The 17,301-nt window shown below is 45.1% G+C and overlaps 1 protein-coding gene across 1 annotated transcript in view; it reads right to left on the bottom strand.

Moving 5' to 3' along the window:
• Positions 1–13,636, bottom strand: part of C2H17orf67 (chromosome 2 C17orf67 homolog) — a 76,970-nt gene extending 63,334 nt beyond the window's left edge. Inside the window, exon 1 of the mRNA XM_069755756.1 lies at positions 13,549–13,636. Within this exon, the coding sequence (XP_069611857.1) occupies positions 13,549–13,603 (55 nt within the window). The 5' untranslated portion in view covers positions 13,604–13,636. The remainder of the gene's footprint in view (positions 1–13,548) is intronic.
• Positions 13,637–17,301: the final 3,665 nt, after the last annotated feature.

The raw sequence follows: 17,301 nt of genomic DNA, 5'->3' as shown, positions 1-17,301 counted from the left end.
AATTCACAACACACAACCCCCTCAGCTGGATACACTCGGTCTCTGGGACGAATGGGAGGTTGCTACGCTGGAGCCTGGCTCTCCAGCAGTATCACTTCAGCATTCGCCACAGAAGTGGCAGAGACCATGGTAATGCTGATGGGTTGTCCCGGCAAGGAGAAGGTGTGGAAGGGCGCATGGGGGAACACAGGAATGTGATGCCCCCTAGCGCCCTCTAAAGCAGGGAGGTGTGATGAGTGAACAGCCGCCATCTTGGAACAGGCATACTTACAGATTGGCGTGACTCCATTTTGTCTCCTGGTCTCAGGTAGGCAGCTAGGAGCGCTCCTGGCCCCCACCTTTTCTATGAATAAAGTTCCTATTAGTATGCTAACGGGCTGAGCTCAGTGTAAACTGTAGACGGTATTTCAAAGCTCCATGAGGAAACCACACCACCAGGGGGCTTGGAAATGCTTGGGGGCTTAATTAAAACACGCATGCCAAGTGGCCACTGGATACACATCTATTATGGCAGCCCAGCCAAACCGTCTCCAACATGGAATTGTGAATTATGGACGCATCGTCCGAGGTACAGGCTCATAAAAAATATTCTCCTTACCCTAAAGAAATTGTGCATCCAATAGTGTGACTCCCGTGACGGTGGAAGGTCTGAAACCCGAGATATAGGGATCAGCCTCCCACAGGGACCGAATGGGTCCAGGTTTGATCCCAGTACGACCGGCAGAACAAACCACAGGCGCTGGTACTGCCCGTGTGCTGATCCGATCATCGTGAGGGAAGTTATCCCATTTATTAGAAATTGGAATAAATCTTGCAGGGAGACAGAGGGGGTGGAGATTGCTAAGCCCACAGAGCTGCAGGCAGGGGGGCTCAGCCAGGTTTTAAGAGCTGAAGACACTAGGAGAAGTCTCTCACTCCACAGAAGAACATGATGATGATATCTTAAGGAACAGGGTATGCCAGCCAGAGGGGAGCAAGCACATGCTTTCTGGGGGCTGCCCGGCAACTAAGATTTGGACCTGCGGAATGCTGCGCGCCCCCAGCTTCCACAAGCGACCTTCAACCTGGTAAATTGACCTCCAGCTTTATACCTTTAAGCCTTGTATTATTGTTGTTATATTGTACTCTGACTGTAACTCTTGATATATTGTGATTGTATATTTCTTGTAATTATCTAGTGCGCCCTTAAGGCAATTAAATCATAAATTAATTTTGGGCTGATCCTTTTACTCTGATTGCAAATCTTAGAATACCTAGTGTGGGTAACAGGGCAGTCTCCCCGGCGGCCATTTGCTCTAGGTGCAGTTCCTTTACTGACCTGAGAGACAAAGGGGCGCCGGAGAGCTGGACCTGTGTAGGGACGTCACGGATTGGTGACGGGGGAGGAAGGGGTAATCCTTCACAGTAAGTATGAAGCGTTTGTTTTTTTTTAACTTTTAGGATGGTATCCAGGGTAAACATCGGGTTACTAAGCGCGGCCCTGCGCTTAGTAACCCGATGTTTACCCTGGTTACCAGTGAAGACATCACTGAATCGGTGTCACACACGCCGATTCAGCGATGTCAGCGGGAGAGCCAGCGACCAAAGAAAGTTCTGGCCTTCTAGCCCCGACCAACGACATCACAGCAGGATTCTGATCGCTGCTGCGTGTCAAAATAAACGATATCGCTAGCCAGGACGCTGCAATGTCACGGATCGCTAGCGATATCGTTTAGTGTGAAGGTACCTTAACTGTGCTTTAGGCAGGGTGTGGCTCAGAAGCAGGGGGCATTTAGATTTGGGAGTGTAAGGAGGAAGACTGGGCTGTGGGCATCTGTACTGCGCCGGGTCCGAAACTGTCGAGGCTGCGTCCCAGGTTGCCCTGGGGGAAAGAATAGGGGACGAGACACACCTCTTCTTCACCTGGATGTGGGTGGCGTGAAAAACAGAAAAGCGTGCGCATCGATGAGTAGTTCCCCACCAGCTGCGACAAAGCAGGTGTGCTCAGCGTGCTCCGCTTGGTGTGCAGCAGCACCATTATTTACCACGGTCGGCTGCATAGCCATAACCCACGAGATACCTACAGGAGGTGCCCCACCAATCCGTGAGAGATATCGGCAGTTTCCCCCTCAGATGTACCAAGAAGTAAAAGAGATGTTGGCTCACATGCTGCCGAGTGGAGTTATCCAGGAAAGTCAGAACCCGGGGGCAGCCCCCACTCGATTATAGGTGACTGAATGTATATACCGTGCAAGACTCTTCTCCCCTACCAAGAATCGAGGAGTCATTGTCCGCTTTGGGAAAAGCAAAATACTTCTCATCCCTAGATCTGGCCAGTGAATATTGGCAGGTGCCCATGGTCGAGCATGACCGGCCAAAGACAGAGTTCGTCCTGCCCATGGGATTATTTGAATTCAATCAGATGCCTCAAAAGTGTCACCTTTTTTGCAAACAAATTGAGTACCTGGGACACGTTGTATCCGCGGAGGGAGTGAGACCAACACGAGAGAAAATAGCGGCGGTGCAAGACTGGCCTACCCTGAAGACAGTGAAGGACGTTCGAGCCTTCTTAGGGCTCACTGGGTACTACTGAAGATTTGTGAAGAACTTTACCCGAATTGCTAATCCGCTGCTGAAGTCACTAAAGGGAGTGCTGTCTAGTGCAAAGACGTGAACCATCCAGTGGGGAGATAGCCAGGAAGAAGCCTTCCGAGCTTTAAAGATGGCTTTGACTGAGGCCTCAATATTGGCTTATGCAGACTTCTCCCAGCCCTTCATCCTCCACAACGACAGAAGCCTAGGAGCTGACCTGTCACAAATGCAGGATAGGAAGAAGTAAGTGATTGCCTACGCTAGCTGGTCCCTTCGAGACTCAGAAAGTAACCTGGATAACTACAGCTCTTTCAAGCTAGAATTGCTGCCGCTCATGTGGGTGATAACTGAGAAATTTGCCGAATACCTGCCAGGGTCCGAGGTCTTAGAGCGCACCGACAAAAAACTCTGTCCCACCTAGAAAACACAAAACTGGGGGCCTCGGTGTAGAGATGGGTGGCCCGCGTGGGGAGAGTGACCCATGACTGACCTGGACACGACCGAGATGAAGAGCTAGAGGCAGAAGAGATTCCGGGGTCCCGAGGCCTCGCCAGGACATTGGTGGTGATGCAGGGACAGGTCGAAGAGGTGTTTGGAGAACGAGTGCTTTGACGACCTTGAGACGATTTGGGCTCACTTTGGCCCGGAGAAGACATTGCAGTGGTTGCAGAAGTTGGTCTACCACCAAGATTGAAGACTGCGGTAGAAGACGCCTGCGAACAATGTCGAAGCTGGAAACTGTTTAACCCCTTCACCCCGAAGCCTGTTTTCAACTTCCTGACCAGGCCATTTTTTTCAATTCTGACCAATGTGACTTTATGAGGTCATAACGCTGAAACGCTTCAACGGATCCTGGTGATTCTGAGATTATTTTCTCGTGACATATTATACTTTATGATAGTGGTAAAATTTCTTCGATTTGACTTGCATTTATTTGTGAAAAAAATGGAAATTTGGCGAAAATTTTGCAATTTTTTAAAGTTTTAGTTTTTATGCCCTTAAATTAGAGAATCATATCATTCAAAATAGTTAATAACTAACATTACCCACATGTCTGCTTTATATTAGCACAATTTTGGAAACATAATATTTTGTTAGGAAGTTATAAGGGTTAAAAATTGACCAGCGATTTCTCATTTTTATGTTTTAAATTTGCAAAACCATTTTTTTAGGGACCACCTCACACTTGAAGTGACTTTGAGGGGTCTATATGACAGAAAATGCCCAAAAGTGACACCATTCTAAAAACTGCACCCCTCAAGGAACTCAAAATCACATTCAAAACGTTTATTCACCCTTGAGGTGCTTCACAGGAATTTTTGGAATGTTTAAAAAAAAATGAACATTTAACTTTTTTTCACAAAATTTTTAATTCAGATCCAATTTGTTTTATTTTACCAAGGGTAACAGGAGAAATTGGACCATAAAAGTTGTTGTACAATTTGTCCTGAGTACGCCCATACCCCATATGTTGGGGTAAACCATTGTTTGGGCACATGGCAGAGCTCGGAAAAGAAGGAGCGCCATTTGACTTTTCAATGCAAAATTTGCTGGAATTGAGATCGGACACCATGTTGCGTTTGGAAACCCCTGATGTGCCTAAACAGTGGAAACCCCCACAAGTGACACCATTTTGGAAAGTAGACCCCCTAAGAAACTAATCTAGATTTGTGGTGAGCACTTTGAACCTCCAAGTGCTTCACAGAAGTTTATAATGTAGAGCCATAAAAAAATCATATTTTTTTTACAAAAAATGATTTTTCGCCCCAAATTTTGAATTTTCCCAAGGGTAACAGGACAAATTGGACCCCAAAAGTTGTTGTGCAATTTGTCCTGAGTACGCCGATACCCCGTGTGTGGGGTAAACCACTGTTTGGGCGCATGGCAGAGCTCGGAAGGGAAGGAGCGCCGTTTGACTTTTCAATGCAAAATTCGCTGGAATTGAGATCGACACCATGTCGCGTTCGGAGAGCCCCTGATGTGCCTAAACAGTGGAAACCGCCCACAAGTGACACCATTTTGAAAAGTAGACCCCCTAGGGAACTAATCTAGATCTGTGGTGAGCACTTTGAACCCCCAACGACTTCACAGAAGTTTATAATGAAGAGGCGTAAACAAAAAAATCATTTTTTTTCACAAAAATGATCTTTTCACCCCAAATTTTTTATTTTCCCAAGCGTAACAGGACAAATTGGACCCCAAAAGTTGTTGATCAATTTGTCCTGAGTATGCTGATACCCCATATATTGGGGTAAACCACTGTTTGAGCGCATGGCAGAGCTCGGGAGGGAAGGAGCGCCATTTGACTTTTCAATGCAAAATTGGCTGGAATTGAGATCGGAACCCATGTTACGTTTTTAGAGCCCCTGATGTGCCTAAACAGTGGAACCCCCCCCCCCAAGTAACCCCATTTTGGAAAGAAGACCCCCCACAAGTGACCCCATATTGGAAACTAGACCCCCAAGGAACTTATCTAGATGTGTTGTGAGAACTTTGAACCCCCAAGTGTTTCACTACAGTTTATAACACAGAGCCGTGAAAATAAAAAATCTTTTTTTTTCCACAAAAATTATTTTTTAGCCCCCGGTTATGTATTTTCCCAAGGGTAACAGGAGAAATTGGACCCCAACATGTGTTGTCCAATTTGTCCTGAGTACGCTGATACTCCATATGTGGGGGTAAACCCCTGTTTGGGCACACGGGAGAGCTCGGAAGGGAAGGAGCACTGTTTAGTTTTTCAACGCAGAATCGGCTGGAATTGAGATCGGACGTCATGTCGAGTTTGGAGATCCCCTGATGTGCCTAAACAGTGGAAACCCCCCAATTCTAACTGAAACCCAAACCAAAACACACCCCTAACCCTAATCCCAACCATAACCCTAACCACACCGTTACCCTAATCCAAACCCTTATCCCAACCGTAAATGTAATCCAAACCCTAACTTTAGCCCCAACCCTAACCCTAACCCCAACCCTAACTTTAGCCCCAACCCTAACCCCAACCCTAACCCTAATGGGAAAATGGAAATAAATACATATTTTTAAATTTTATTATTTTCCCAACTAATGGGGTGATGAAGGAGGTTTGATTTACTTTTATAGTATTTTTTGGCGGATTTTTATGATTGGCAGCCATCACACACTCTTTTTATTGCAAAAAATAGTTTTTGCATCACCACATTTTGAGAGCTATAATTTATCCATATTTTGGCCCACAGAGTCATGTGAGGTCTTGTTTTTTGCGGGACAAGTTGCCATTTTCAGTGGTCCTATGTTTATTTATAGCTGTCTTTTTGATTGCGTGTTATTCCACTTTTTGTTCGCCGGTATGATAATAAAGCGTTGTTTTTTGCCTCGTTTTTTATTTATTTTTTTGCGGTGTTCACTGAAGGGGTTAACTAGTGGGATAGTTTTATAGAGCGGGTCGTTATGGACGCGGCGATACCAAATATGTGCACTTTTATTGTTTTTTTATTTCCATAAATAAATGGATTTATTGGGAATTTTTTTTTCTTTGTTTGGGGATTTTTATTTTTTTGTACATTCTATTTTTTTTTTACTTTCTAACATTGTCCCAGGGTGGGACATCACTATATTAGATCAGATCGCTGATATGACACTGTGCATAGCACTGTGTCAGATCAGCGATCTGATAGGCAGTGCAGGAGGCTTTCCGGCGCCTGCTCAGAGCAGGTGCCGGCTAGCCACCTCACTTCATGACCCGGAAGGAGTCCCGTGGCCATCTTGGATCCGAGGACTCCTTCCGGAACACTGGAACAACGCGATCGCATTGCGTTGTTCCGGTGTGGGAGCGCAGGGAGCCCCCGTCCCTGCGCGATGCCCCTCTATGTTGCTGTCACTATTGACAGCGGCATCAGAGGGGTTAAATGCCCACGATCAGCGCTAGCGTGTGCATTGCTGCGGTGTGTCAGCTGTCATATACAGCTGATACCCGCACGCGATCGCCACGGCGCTCACTGTGAGGCCACACGATCGTGCTGCCGTACTAGTACTGCGGTTTGCGGGAACTCAATTCCCGCAGAGCAGTACTAGTACGGCGCATGTCAGGAAGGGGTTAAACCTCCAGAAGAGAGAGCCCCCACACAGACCATTGTGACTTCCGTTCCCTTAGAGTTACTAATAATCGACTACTTGATTGTGGGCCCGTTCATCTGGGGTATGAACACTGCTTAGTGATGACCGACCACTTTACAAAATTGGCTGTGGTGACTCCCACTCAAGATCAGACTGCCGAGTCAGCTGCCCAGGCCATTTGTCAAGACTTTGTCCCGGTGTACGGCTGTCTGAAGAGGAGTAATTCCGATAAGGATGCTTGTTTCCAAGGCCAAGTAATGGAGGAGCTACACTGTCTGTACCAGATTGAGAAGTCCAGGACGATGCCCTATCATCCCCAGGGAAATGGAGCCTGTGAGTGCTTCAACTGGACACTGATCCAAATGTTGAGAACGTTGGAAGAAGACAGGAAAGTCCGTTGGCCCGCGTATGTGGCTGAACTGATCTGGGTGTATAACAATCGGGTGCACAGTATGACCGGATATACCCCGTATACTCTGCTGTTCAGGTGAAAAGGACAGAACATCGACACCTGTTACAGACCCTTCATTGGCTGGTACAGACCAGGTTTCGAGAGCTTGAGCATCATGAAATGGCACCTCTTCGATGGACAGCTCTCAAGGCTGGAGACAGTGTGGTGGTCCAAGATAAGTGACCTCGAGGCAAGTTGGAACACCGTTAGGAAAAGACTCCTTATCGGGTGAAACGCCGAGTTAGGTCCAATGGCCCCATCTAGTGGAATCACTCACTATGAGGCAGATGGAGACACTTTGAACTCCGTTTGACATCTTTTCCAGTGGTGTCCAGCTTTTTTAGAGCTGTAAAAAGACGCCTAAAATGATGGGACACTGCCAGAACAGAGACTAGACGGAGGTGAAAGGGACTCCATGTGCCTCATTATAGCGAATATTTCCATCAGGTGTTTTGTCTGAATCGAGGTTTTGGGGAACATACAAGGAAACCCTGACGTAACCGCTCAGTGGAGAGCGCAGGATAAATGTGAAACTTATTCTGATTTTTGACATTAGCATTAGTGCTGCACAAGGTGGCTCTTCTAGTTAAAAACACCTGGGGTGGTGACAGGTTCCCTTTAACTTCTCCGCTACCACATTAGGCGGAGGCATTAGTCAGGCAAATTATAGCGTATTTAATAGAACATTCTGGACCAATAGCACAGGGGTCCTAGTCGACTCTGACTAGTTGTGTGTGAAACTTTACTGTGTTTTTCCCTTTTGTTGTTGGAGGAACTCATACTCCGTTTTCAGTAAAGGATATTTCCTTGACAAACTGTATGGTCGTGTTCTTTGTCCACGCAGTTGTATCTTGAGGAGATCACCTAGGTTCACGGTCTACAATACCCTATGGAGGGAGAGTGGGTAAGTGCTGGTTACATTCACCTGGTGAAATTGTGACAACTGCTATGTAGGAATGGAGAAAAACAGCTGTTGCTACCCCATGGGTGGTTGATAAATCCTTCAGGAAATATTGGATCCAGTTGGATGAAGCACATTAGGTGGGATGAGCGGCTGGAGTAAATGGATTCATCAACAATGATAATAAGGTTTTTATTGAAGAATGATTTACTCCAGCAACTCAGTCCACCAAACATGCTTCATCCACCTGGACCCACATAAGCTTTTTGCCACCTCATTGGCTCTGTCGGGGTTTCGGTATGAAGTCTTGAAAAATGATATTGGGGTGGAATCCCCAACAGGGCCATTACCTTTAATGAAGACAGAGTAACTTTGTGCTCTGTCTGACCTCTGTTTCGACAACGGTCGGCTACTTTTGTGTCAGGAAGAAGAACATTGCCAAGATAGAGACCAGGCAGGGTACAAGGTGACTTTGGGTGCCTCATTAACGTCAATGATCCTGTCTGAGGTTCCTCCCATTTTTTCAGACAGAAGCTCCTGGGGAGCCAACATGTGGCAGAAACACAATGTGAATATATATGTTATATATTGAAAGATAAATTGTCCATAGGTAACCAATATTTGTATTTTAGTCTGATTGTCATAATTAAAAAAAAAAAACCTCTGAGCTACTGAGAGATTCTTAAACCTTTGCGAAACGTTCCTGTGTATAGCAGAGCAGGACAGTTTGTTTTCACAGTGACGACGCTGAAATAAATGGACAACAGTCTTCTTTCAGAGAGGCATCTTCCTCATGGGAAATCAGATTGCACAGGACATAAGTGGAATTTCTTCCAGACTATTTTAGCAGGTTGCTGCTATTCAAACACTTTCTTAGGGACAGACTGTTATATCACAGAGCGCACAGTTATCTTCTTTCTCTGAATATTGAAAGTAATCATCTAGTGATTCTGATTGCAATTTTAAGAAACTTTTCATAATACATATTGCAAACTATGATGAAGTATATTACATGTTACACATAGGATTGTGTTATCTATAATATAACGCTGGGAGCGTCACTCTGTCCGAAGCCTTTATAGACTGCGCAAGCGCAAGCGCCGGCGCAGTCTGGCCCCCACAGAGTGACGCACCCAGGAGATCGCGGTATGCGTAAACACTGAACGCACACCACGATCTCCAACAGAGAAGCAGGGACCGCCAGGAGGGTAAGTATCGGCTATATTCACCTGTCCCCGTTCCAGCGCTGCGTGCGGCTCCGTCTCCGTGTCCCGGTCCTCGGCCTCTGACGTTCAGTTCAGAGGGCGCGATGACGCGATTAATGTGCGCCGGGGCCGCCCTCTGACTGACCAGTCACAGCCAGAGGACCCGGAAGATGGCGGCGCGCAGCGGTGGAACGGGGTCAGGTGAATATAGCAAGTGCTGGGAGGCCTGAGCTGGCGGCAATACCGGCACCTGACCCCCACAGCGCACCAGTGTCCCCGCCTGCTCAGGCTCCTAAGCACTCGGCGCCCAGCGACGATAGGTGAGTATGGTATTTTTTTTTATATATTGCAGCAGCATACGGGGCATATAGTATGGAGCATCTTATGGGGCCATAAACCAGGGGCATATAGTATGGAGCATCTTATGGGGGCCATAAACCATAATGGAGCAGTGTACGGGGGCATATAGTATGGAGCATCTTATAGGGGCCATAAACCATAATGGAGCAGTGTACGGGGGCATATAATATGGAGCATCTTATGGGGCCATAAACCATAATGGAGCAGTGTACGGGGGCATATAGTATGGAGCATCTTATGGGGGCCATAAACCATAATGGAGCAGTGTATGGGGGCCATAAACCATAATGGAGCAGTGTATGGGGGCATATACTATGGAGCATCTTATGGGGCCATAAACCATAATGGAGCAGTGTATGGGGGCATATACAATGGAGCATCTTATGGGGGCCATAAACCATAATGGAGCAGTGTACGGGGGCATATACTATGGAGCATCTTATGGGGCCATCAGCCATCATGGAGCAGTGTTCGGGGGCATATACCATGGAGCATCTTATGGGGCCCATAAACCTTTATGGAACAGTATACAGGGGCATATACCATGGAGCATCTTATGGGGGCCATAAACCTTTAAGGAGCAGTGTACGGGGGGCCTATACCATGGAGCATCTTATGGGGCCATAAACCATAATGGAGCAGTGTACGGGGGCATATACCATGGAGCATCTTATGGGGGCCATAAACCTTTATGGAACAGCGTACGGGGCATACACTATTGAGCATCTTATGGGGGCCATAAACCTTTATGGAGCAGTGTACGGGGGCATATACTATGGAGCATCTTATGGGGGCCATCAACCTTTATGGAGCAGTGTATGGGGCATATACTATGGAGCATCTTATGGGGGCCATAAACCTTTATGGAGCAGCGTATGGGGCATATGGATGGGAGCAGCAAATTAAAGAATGGTGGCACAGGATGGGAGCAGCACATGACAGAACGGGGGCTCAGGATGGGAGCAGCACATGACAGGATGGGGCGCAGGATGGGAGCAGCACATGACAGGATGGGGCGCAGGATGGGAGCAGCACATGACAGGATGGGGGCGCAGGATGGGAGCAGCACATGACAGGACGGGGGCGCAGGATGGGAGCAGCACATGACAGAACGGTGGCGCAGGATGGGAGCAGCACATGACAGAACGGGGGCGCAGGATGGGAGCAGCACATGACAGAACGGGGGCGCAGGATGGCAGCAGCACATGACAGAACGGGGGCGCAGGATGGAAGCAGCACATGACAGAACTGGGGCGCAGGATGGGAGCAGCACATGACAGGATGTGGGCGCAGGATGAGAGCAGCAAATGACAGAATGGAGGCGCAGGATGGGTGCAGCACATGTCAGAATGGGGGCGCAGGATGGGAGCAGCACATGACAGGATGGGGACGCAGGATGGGTGCAGCACATGACAGGATGGGGACGCAGGATGGAGCAGCACATGACAGGATGGGGACGCAGGATGGAGCAGCATATATCAGGATGGAGACCATATACCAATATAAATGCTCGCCACCCGGGCGTAGAACGGGTTCAATAGCTAGTTGTATATGATACTAGATAGCAACCGAGCACAGCAGATATTACAATATACCCTAAAAAGAACCCCTTTCAGCATAAAGTACTTATGGGGTTGTTTCCTTTCAGAGAATACTGGTCCCTGGGCGCAGTTTGGTATAAAACTACAAAGCTCATCCTCCCTACTCATCCTCCCCGGGTCCACTGCTGATTCTCCCATACTGGTCCCGGTGTCTGATATTGGCTTCAACGCTGATATCACGTCATCATCTAATTACTGTGGGGTGTTCTGTCTACATGGGCAGAGAGGAGATGAATGGTGCAGCAGGTCTATGACATTGATCAAGATAGCTAGAAGATAGGCAAGTGCAGCTATCTCCCCATACTCTGGTGACAGTCCCAGCAGTGTGATCGAATAGTGATTATTTACCCACTAGCTCAAGAGATGACACCATGAGGATAAACATTGACATGTTAAGACAGTATTAATTAGGATCCAATAGTATTTAATGGCATTGGTATTTTATTTTTAATGGCAGTTGAGGTAGACATGTATGTCCATGAGTTCTGTAGGACAATTTCAGTTTTCCGATCAAAAATTCCCAAACAAGTCAAATAAATATGTCTGTTTCCTGAAGCACGAAGAGCAGCATTGATTGCTGTAATCAATAATCTTAATGAAGAATTTAAAAATATCAGGTAAATGACCAATACAGTTGGCAAGACAAATAGTATAACTTGTCTCATTGAACAAGCATTAATTATGCCTGTATATAGAGGTAACAGAGAGGCAAGCTATTCTGAACAGGAAGCAAAATTCCAGCACCTATAGTGCTCACAGACTGCTGATCAATAGGAACTGCCCACTCCAACAGGGTAGATGGCAATTTCCTCTAAGGATATGTTGAAATCTGCTTTTGCTTTTTGTAGATCATGCTAATTTTATCCCAAAGACGTCATTATTGCATCACTGCTGCTGGCAAAATGACAAAAATCAAAGTAGAGCTAAACTATAAGTGCAAGATAAGTGTCTTATCAATGCAATTGCAGCAGCCCAGTCCCTTTTTTAATTGCATGAATTCCTACAAAAAATGGAATATGGATCCCAAAAAAATGCATCTTCCATAAAGCTTTAACTTTTTTTTTGGCATGGGAAAGTGAGAACAATCTATTACAGAAAACACCCTGTCATGGGGTAGGGAACCTGATGCAGAAAATAGAGCACACCATGAACAGAAAATTAAAATAGTTTAATTGCAATTTGTTCAATGAGTTTTCCCATCTCATAAAGTGATGAAATAATAATAATAATAATAATAATAATAATAATAATATACTATGGAATGGAATACCATTAGTATATGACATTACTTTATAATTAATGTTCTAACATTTAAAGAATTTGTTGAAAAAAATATGCAAAATCAGGATCCAACAGGGAAGGCTTGTTTCTACAGTGTGTTGACTTAAGACTGTTAAAAAAAATGAATGGACAAAAGTCTTCTTTCAGAGAAGAGCTCCTCTCTTGAGAAATCAGGTTCCACATGACATGAATAGAATTTTCAATCTGGTCAGTGATTGAGACGATTGAGCAGCTCATAGTTTGATTTAGAGAAGCAACGGAACAAGATGGGCTACAGAATGGACCAAGCTGGCTTTCATTTGTTTGATGTTTTTTACAAAAAAGAGAGATGTCTCTGACTTTTGTAGCATAAGAGTATAAGTGTCAATTTGTGATCTGATATATTGGATCCAGAACAAGTTTCAAAAAGGATATGGCACCAACTAGTGTAGGACTAGGGTTCCAGGGCCCCACTTTTCAGCTACGTGCAAATGTGACATTATCCTCAATCACAAATTTATATAACACTGAGCTGGGTAGATTGTTAAATGAATAAGATTCTGACTTCGTATGTATACGGTAAAGTAAATCAACTGTATTGTGCCAAGTACTGCTCATTTAAGAATGGTGACCCACTCTTGCACAGGGGCCCACCGGAGGTTTCTCCTATGCTCCTGTGGGCCAGTCGGAGCCTGGCACCAGGTGTGACCTTCACTGTTTTTCTAAAACAAAGTGACAAGAGATTGGAAAATGCTGAGGAGCAATAAAAAGACAGAGTAGCATGACACATATTTAGCACCAATGCTAAATAATGTAAACTATGTGCCCCCCCCAGGTCAGACATTATATCCTCTCGATATCTGATTCTCTGCCTGCAGGTGTTTTTCTGACCACTTGCTTACAAAGATACTTTCCATTCCCCTGTATATTGTAATACAGAATAATCATAAAGATGTTTAAATGTAATATTATATTAAATGATGTTAATACAAACAAACTTAATACTTTAAAGTATAAATACTAAAAAAATACATAGAATTAAATAAAAAAACATTGGTCAAACTAATGGACATGTAGCTCTCTTCTTCATTAGAATTTGCTTACCTGCAAAAATTGCCAGGAGAACCACAAAAGTGATCAGTGCAACAAAAAACTTCATTTTGGTTCTTCCCTCTCCTCTGGACGCTTATTTAGGAATGAATATCACTTATGAAGAATTAGACCTCTTAAAGACTCAACGTCAGCTAAAATCCCACCTCCCTTCCCTGGCTGGAGCTTTTTCTCTGGTGCTCAGGAGTTTGGGAATACGTGCAAAGATTTTAGGAATTTGTTTAGTATGTGTAACGTTTCCAGTCGGTCGCAAATTACTTGCCACTTAAATAAGTTTAGGGTGTAGTTTATGCTTCCTTCTTTTAGGTAAATGCTTCCAATTCGTTTTTACTAAATCTAAGGAAAGTATGAAAGTCTTTACTCTACACATGTTCTGTGATTTAACATGTAACATATGATGCAGTGATCACGGGTAGCACGGGTAGCACACAGTACTGATGGAAACACAATTATTAGTGTAGAGTCATAGGCGAAAGTGTTGAATAGATAGGCGTGTGCACAGCTTTTGTAGGTGCCAGACTAGATTCCCACACCATTAACATATATTAAAGGGACTCTGTCACCCGAATTTGGCGGGACTGGTTTTGGGTCATATGGGCGGAGTTTTCGGGTGTTTTATTCACCCTTTCCTTACCCGCTGGCTGCATGCTGGCTGCAATATTGGATTGAAGTTCATTCTCTGTCCTCCATAGTACACGCCTGCGCAAAGCAATCTTGCCTTATGCAGGCATGTACTACGGAGGACAGAGAATGAACTTCAATCCAATATTGCAGCCAGCATGCAGCCAGCGGGTAAGGAAAGGGTGAATCAAACACCCGAAAACTCCGCCCATATGACCCAAAACCAGTCCCGCCAAATTCAGGTGACAGGTTCCCTTTAAGAGCCTCGGCAATCAACTTAAGTGATCAGATAATTTAATGTTGTCCACACTAGTAGTAAGCAAAACGTTTCGGTCTTACATCAGACCTTCATCGGTTACAGAACAAAGTAAGGTTATTAGATCAGGTGGACCAATAATCTTGGTTGGAGATCACTAGATCATTAAACGTTCCGTGACATGAAAAAGTGGGGCAAGGGTTGTCAGACCTGTGCATATATAGGGTTAAGTGCAACGTGCCTCAGTGGCACGTGCGGACACGGTATCCACCGCTGGTCCTAGGCGAAAGTGTTGGCACCAGTGAACGAAAATATTAAAATCTCTAAGCCCCCAGTCAAGGGGGTCCTCCCCCTGTCCTTCCCTCTCAAGCATATTTCCAGTGAGGAAGAAAACAGCTGACAGTTTGAATCTCCTAGACTCAGATTAGTATAATGGACATAATGGAGCAGGAAATCTCACTTTTAACATGCAGGAGCTCATGTTAGGACAAAAAGACCACAGTAGTACCAAAGAGGATGTCTTTTGTACATAGATAAAGAGTTGTAGTTTGGACAGGTAATTGAGACAGGAGACCTCTTTTCAGAGGGCTGGAAAACAATAGGGTACCTGTGTTTACAGGTAAATAGCAAAGTGAAAGTGTCTTTGTTCCCAGGAAATGCATTTTGAATTCAAATGACACTGTTTTCCTGCAAGGGAAATGCTACAATAGCCAGTCCAGACTTTATGTCTCTGAAAAAAAATTATGAATATTGGAGTTTCATCTCTGAGTAACAGTAAAATCCCAATAAAAAACATGGCAGTGATCTCAAACTGGTGCAATCCTCCTGAGAGAAGCTTTGCATAAGTTGGGAATTTCATGAAATTCTGAGGGGCCGAGTACAACCCACAACCCGGCACCACGTGAGGTCATCACTCAGATGATGATAAAAGGTCATGCCGAATTATGATCTTGGAACCTGTAGAGAAATATACTTCTGCGTATACGTGATTCCCATCTGATGGATGTTCTTCAAACAAAGTGCTCTCCTTCGCTAGGCTGAATCATATCTGTGATCGGTGTAGTTTCTTTTATTTTATCCATTTTACTTTATGTAACTGTATATGCTGTATTGTTTTGTCCCCTTTGTAGAATCTTTTGTATCTGTTTTTATAAACACTATAGTTTTGGATTAAATATAAAATGTAATAGTTGTTTCTTTTGTTCTGTAAACTACACTCCTGAAAGCTATATGCTACCAGAACCAGGCAACCAGTCAGCCTGTATAAATGACTGGTGATGGCAGCGTTCGCAGTGACTGTATCCGGGGTATAAGCATATATTCCATGTTTTGGATTCTGAGGTGTATATACTATAGGCTCACTGCTAGCTTCCCGATAACCGGCCTTTTTAGTTGAAACAACAACCTGCAGCCTCCTCTGTTGATCGTCGGTCCATCGCATAGTTGTCTAGATGATAGGGGGCAGCAGAGAGCCATTCACCCCCAAGCTTCTTTCACATGTCTGTGTCTCTGGTACAAGTGGTTCACACGTACTGGAGACACCGACACACATAGTGTTTGTGTGCCCCACACATAGACATGTCCGTTTTTTACCATAAGCACGGACCGCAAATCACCCCGTACACGTGCACATGGAGAACACACATGGATGTCATCTGGGTGACACGCATCGGCGTCAGGGAAGAAGCGTTACAGTAAGCGCTGTTCCCCGGCGCCGGGTGCTGAAGACGGCTCTCATCATTCTCCCCTGCTCTGCCGGCAAACGGCGCAAGCAGAGAATGATGATGAGTTATATTCAAGTCAGAACGATGACAGCAGGTGGGGGCTTCTGGGACTATTACTCCCATCAACTTGCACCTGCTGCCGCTAATAACAGTGACAGCAGGAGCGGATGATAAGGGTATTCCTCACCCGCCGCCTGCGCTATAATTTAATAATGAAAAACCCAGCGTGTGTTCCCCGTATTTTCTATAACCAGTCAGGCAAAACTCACAGCTGGGGGCTGCAACCCTCAGCTGTCAGCTTCAGCAAGGCTGGTTATCAAGAATAGAAGGGTCCCCACATTTTTTTTAAATTATTTAAGTAAATAATTTAAAAAAAAACTGCATATCCCCATTTTTAACAGCCAGCCTTGCTAAAGCTCATAGCTGAGGGCTGGTATTCTCAGGCTGGTAAGGGGCCATGGATATAGGCCCCACCAGCCTAAAAAGAGCAGCCCACAGCTGCCCAGAAAAGGCAAATCTATTAGATGACGCTTTGCCCAGCTCTTCCCACTTGCCCTGTATCGGTGGCAAGTGGAGTTAATATTTGTGGGGTTGATGTCACCTTTGTATTGTCAGATGACATCAAGTCCACAGCTTAGTAATGGCGAGGTGTCTATAAGACACCTATCCATTACTAATCCTATACTTATATGGTAAATAAAGACAGCCAGAATAAAGTATTTTATTAAAATAAAACAAAACACACTTTTCCTTTTTTATTTAAAAATAACAAACACAGTTATACTCACCTAACGTCTATTCCACCGAAGCCCTCGTTCTCCTGTAATAAACCAAAAATAAAAAAATAATATCCCTCACCTGTTGGTCATTCTGTCCCACGCCGTAATCCATGTCTGGGATATAAATAGTTTTCAACCTGGACGGTGTCAAGATGCGACCGTCCAGGCTGAGAACCACTAGTGACTGAACTGCTGCGAGCGGAGCGTCAGTGACGTCATCGAGGTTCCTAGCCAGGCTGAACTGTGGTGACCTCAAGACCATGGGAAAATGCCAGTGATGAGGTCATCTTAGTTCAAGCTTAGTGTCTTCACAGCAGATCACTGCAAGAATTTCTGTGATCTAGAGTAGAAAATTATGAATATTGGA

The sequence above is a fragment of the Ranitomeya imitator genome, chromosome 2 (assembly GCF_032444005.1).
Source record: "Ranitomeya imitator isolate aRanImi1 chromosome 2, aRanImi1.pri, whole genome shotgun sequence".
NCBI classification, from domain to species: Eukaryota; Metazoa; Chordata; class Amphibia; order Anura; family Dendrobatidae; genus Ranitomeya; species Ranitomeya imitator.
Note: the sequence above shows the minus strand (reverse complement) of the source record. Positions and strands in the feature narration are given on the sequence as shown.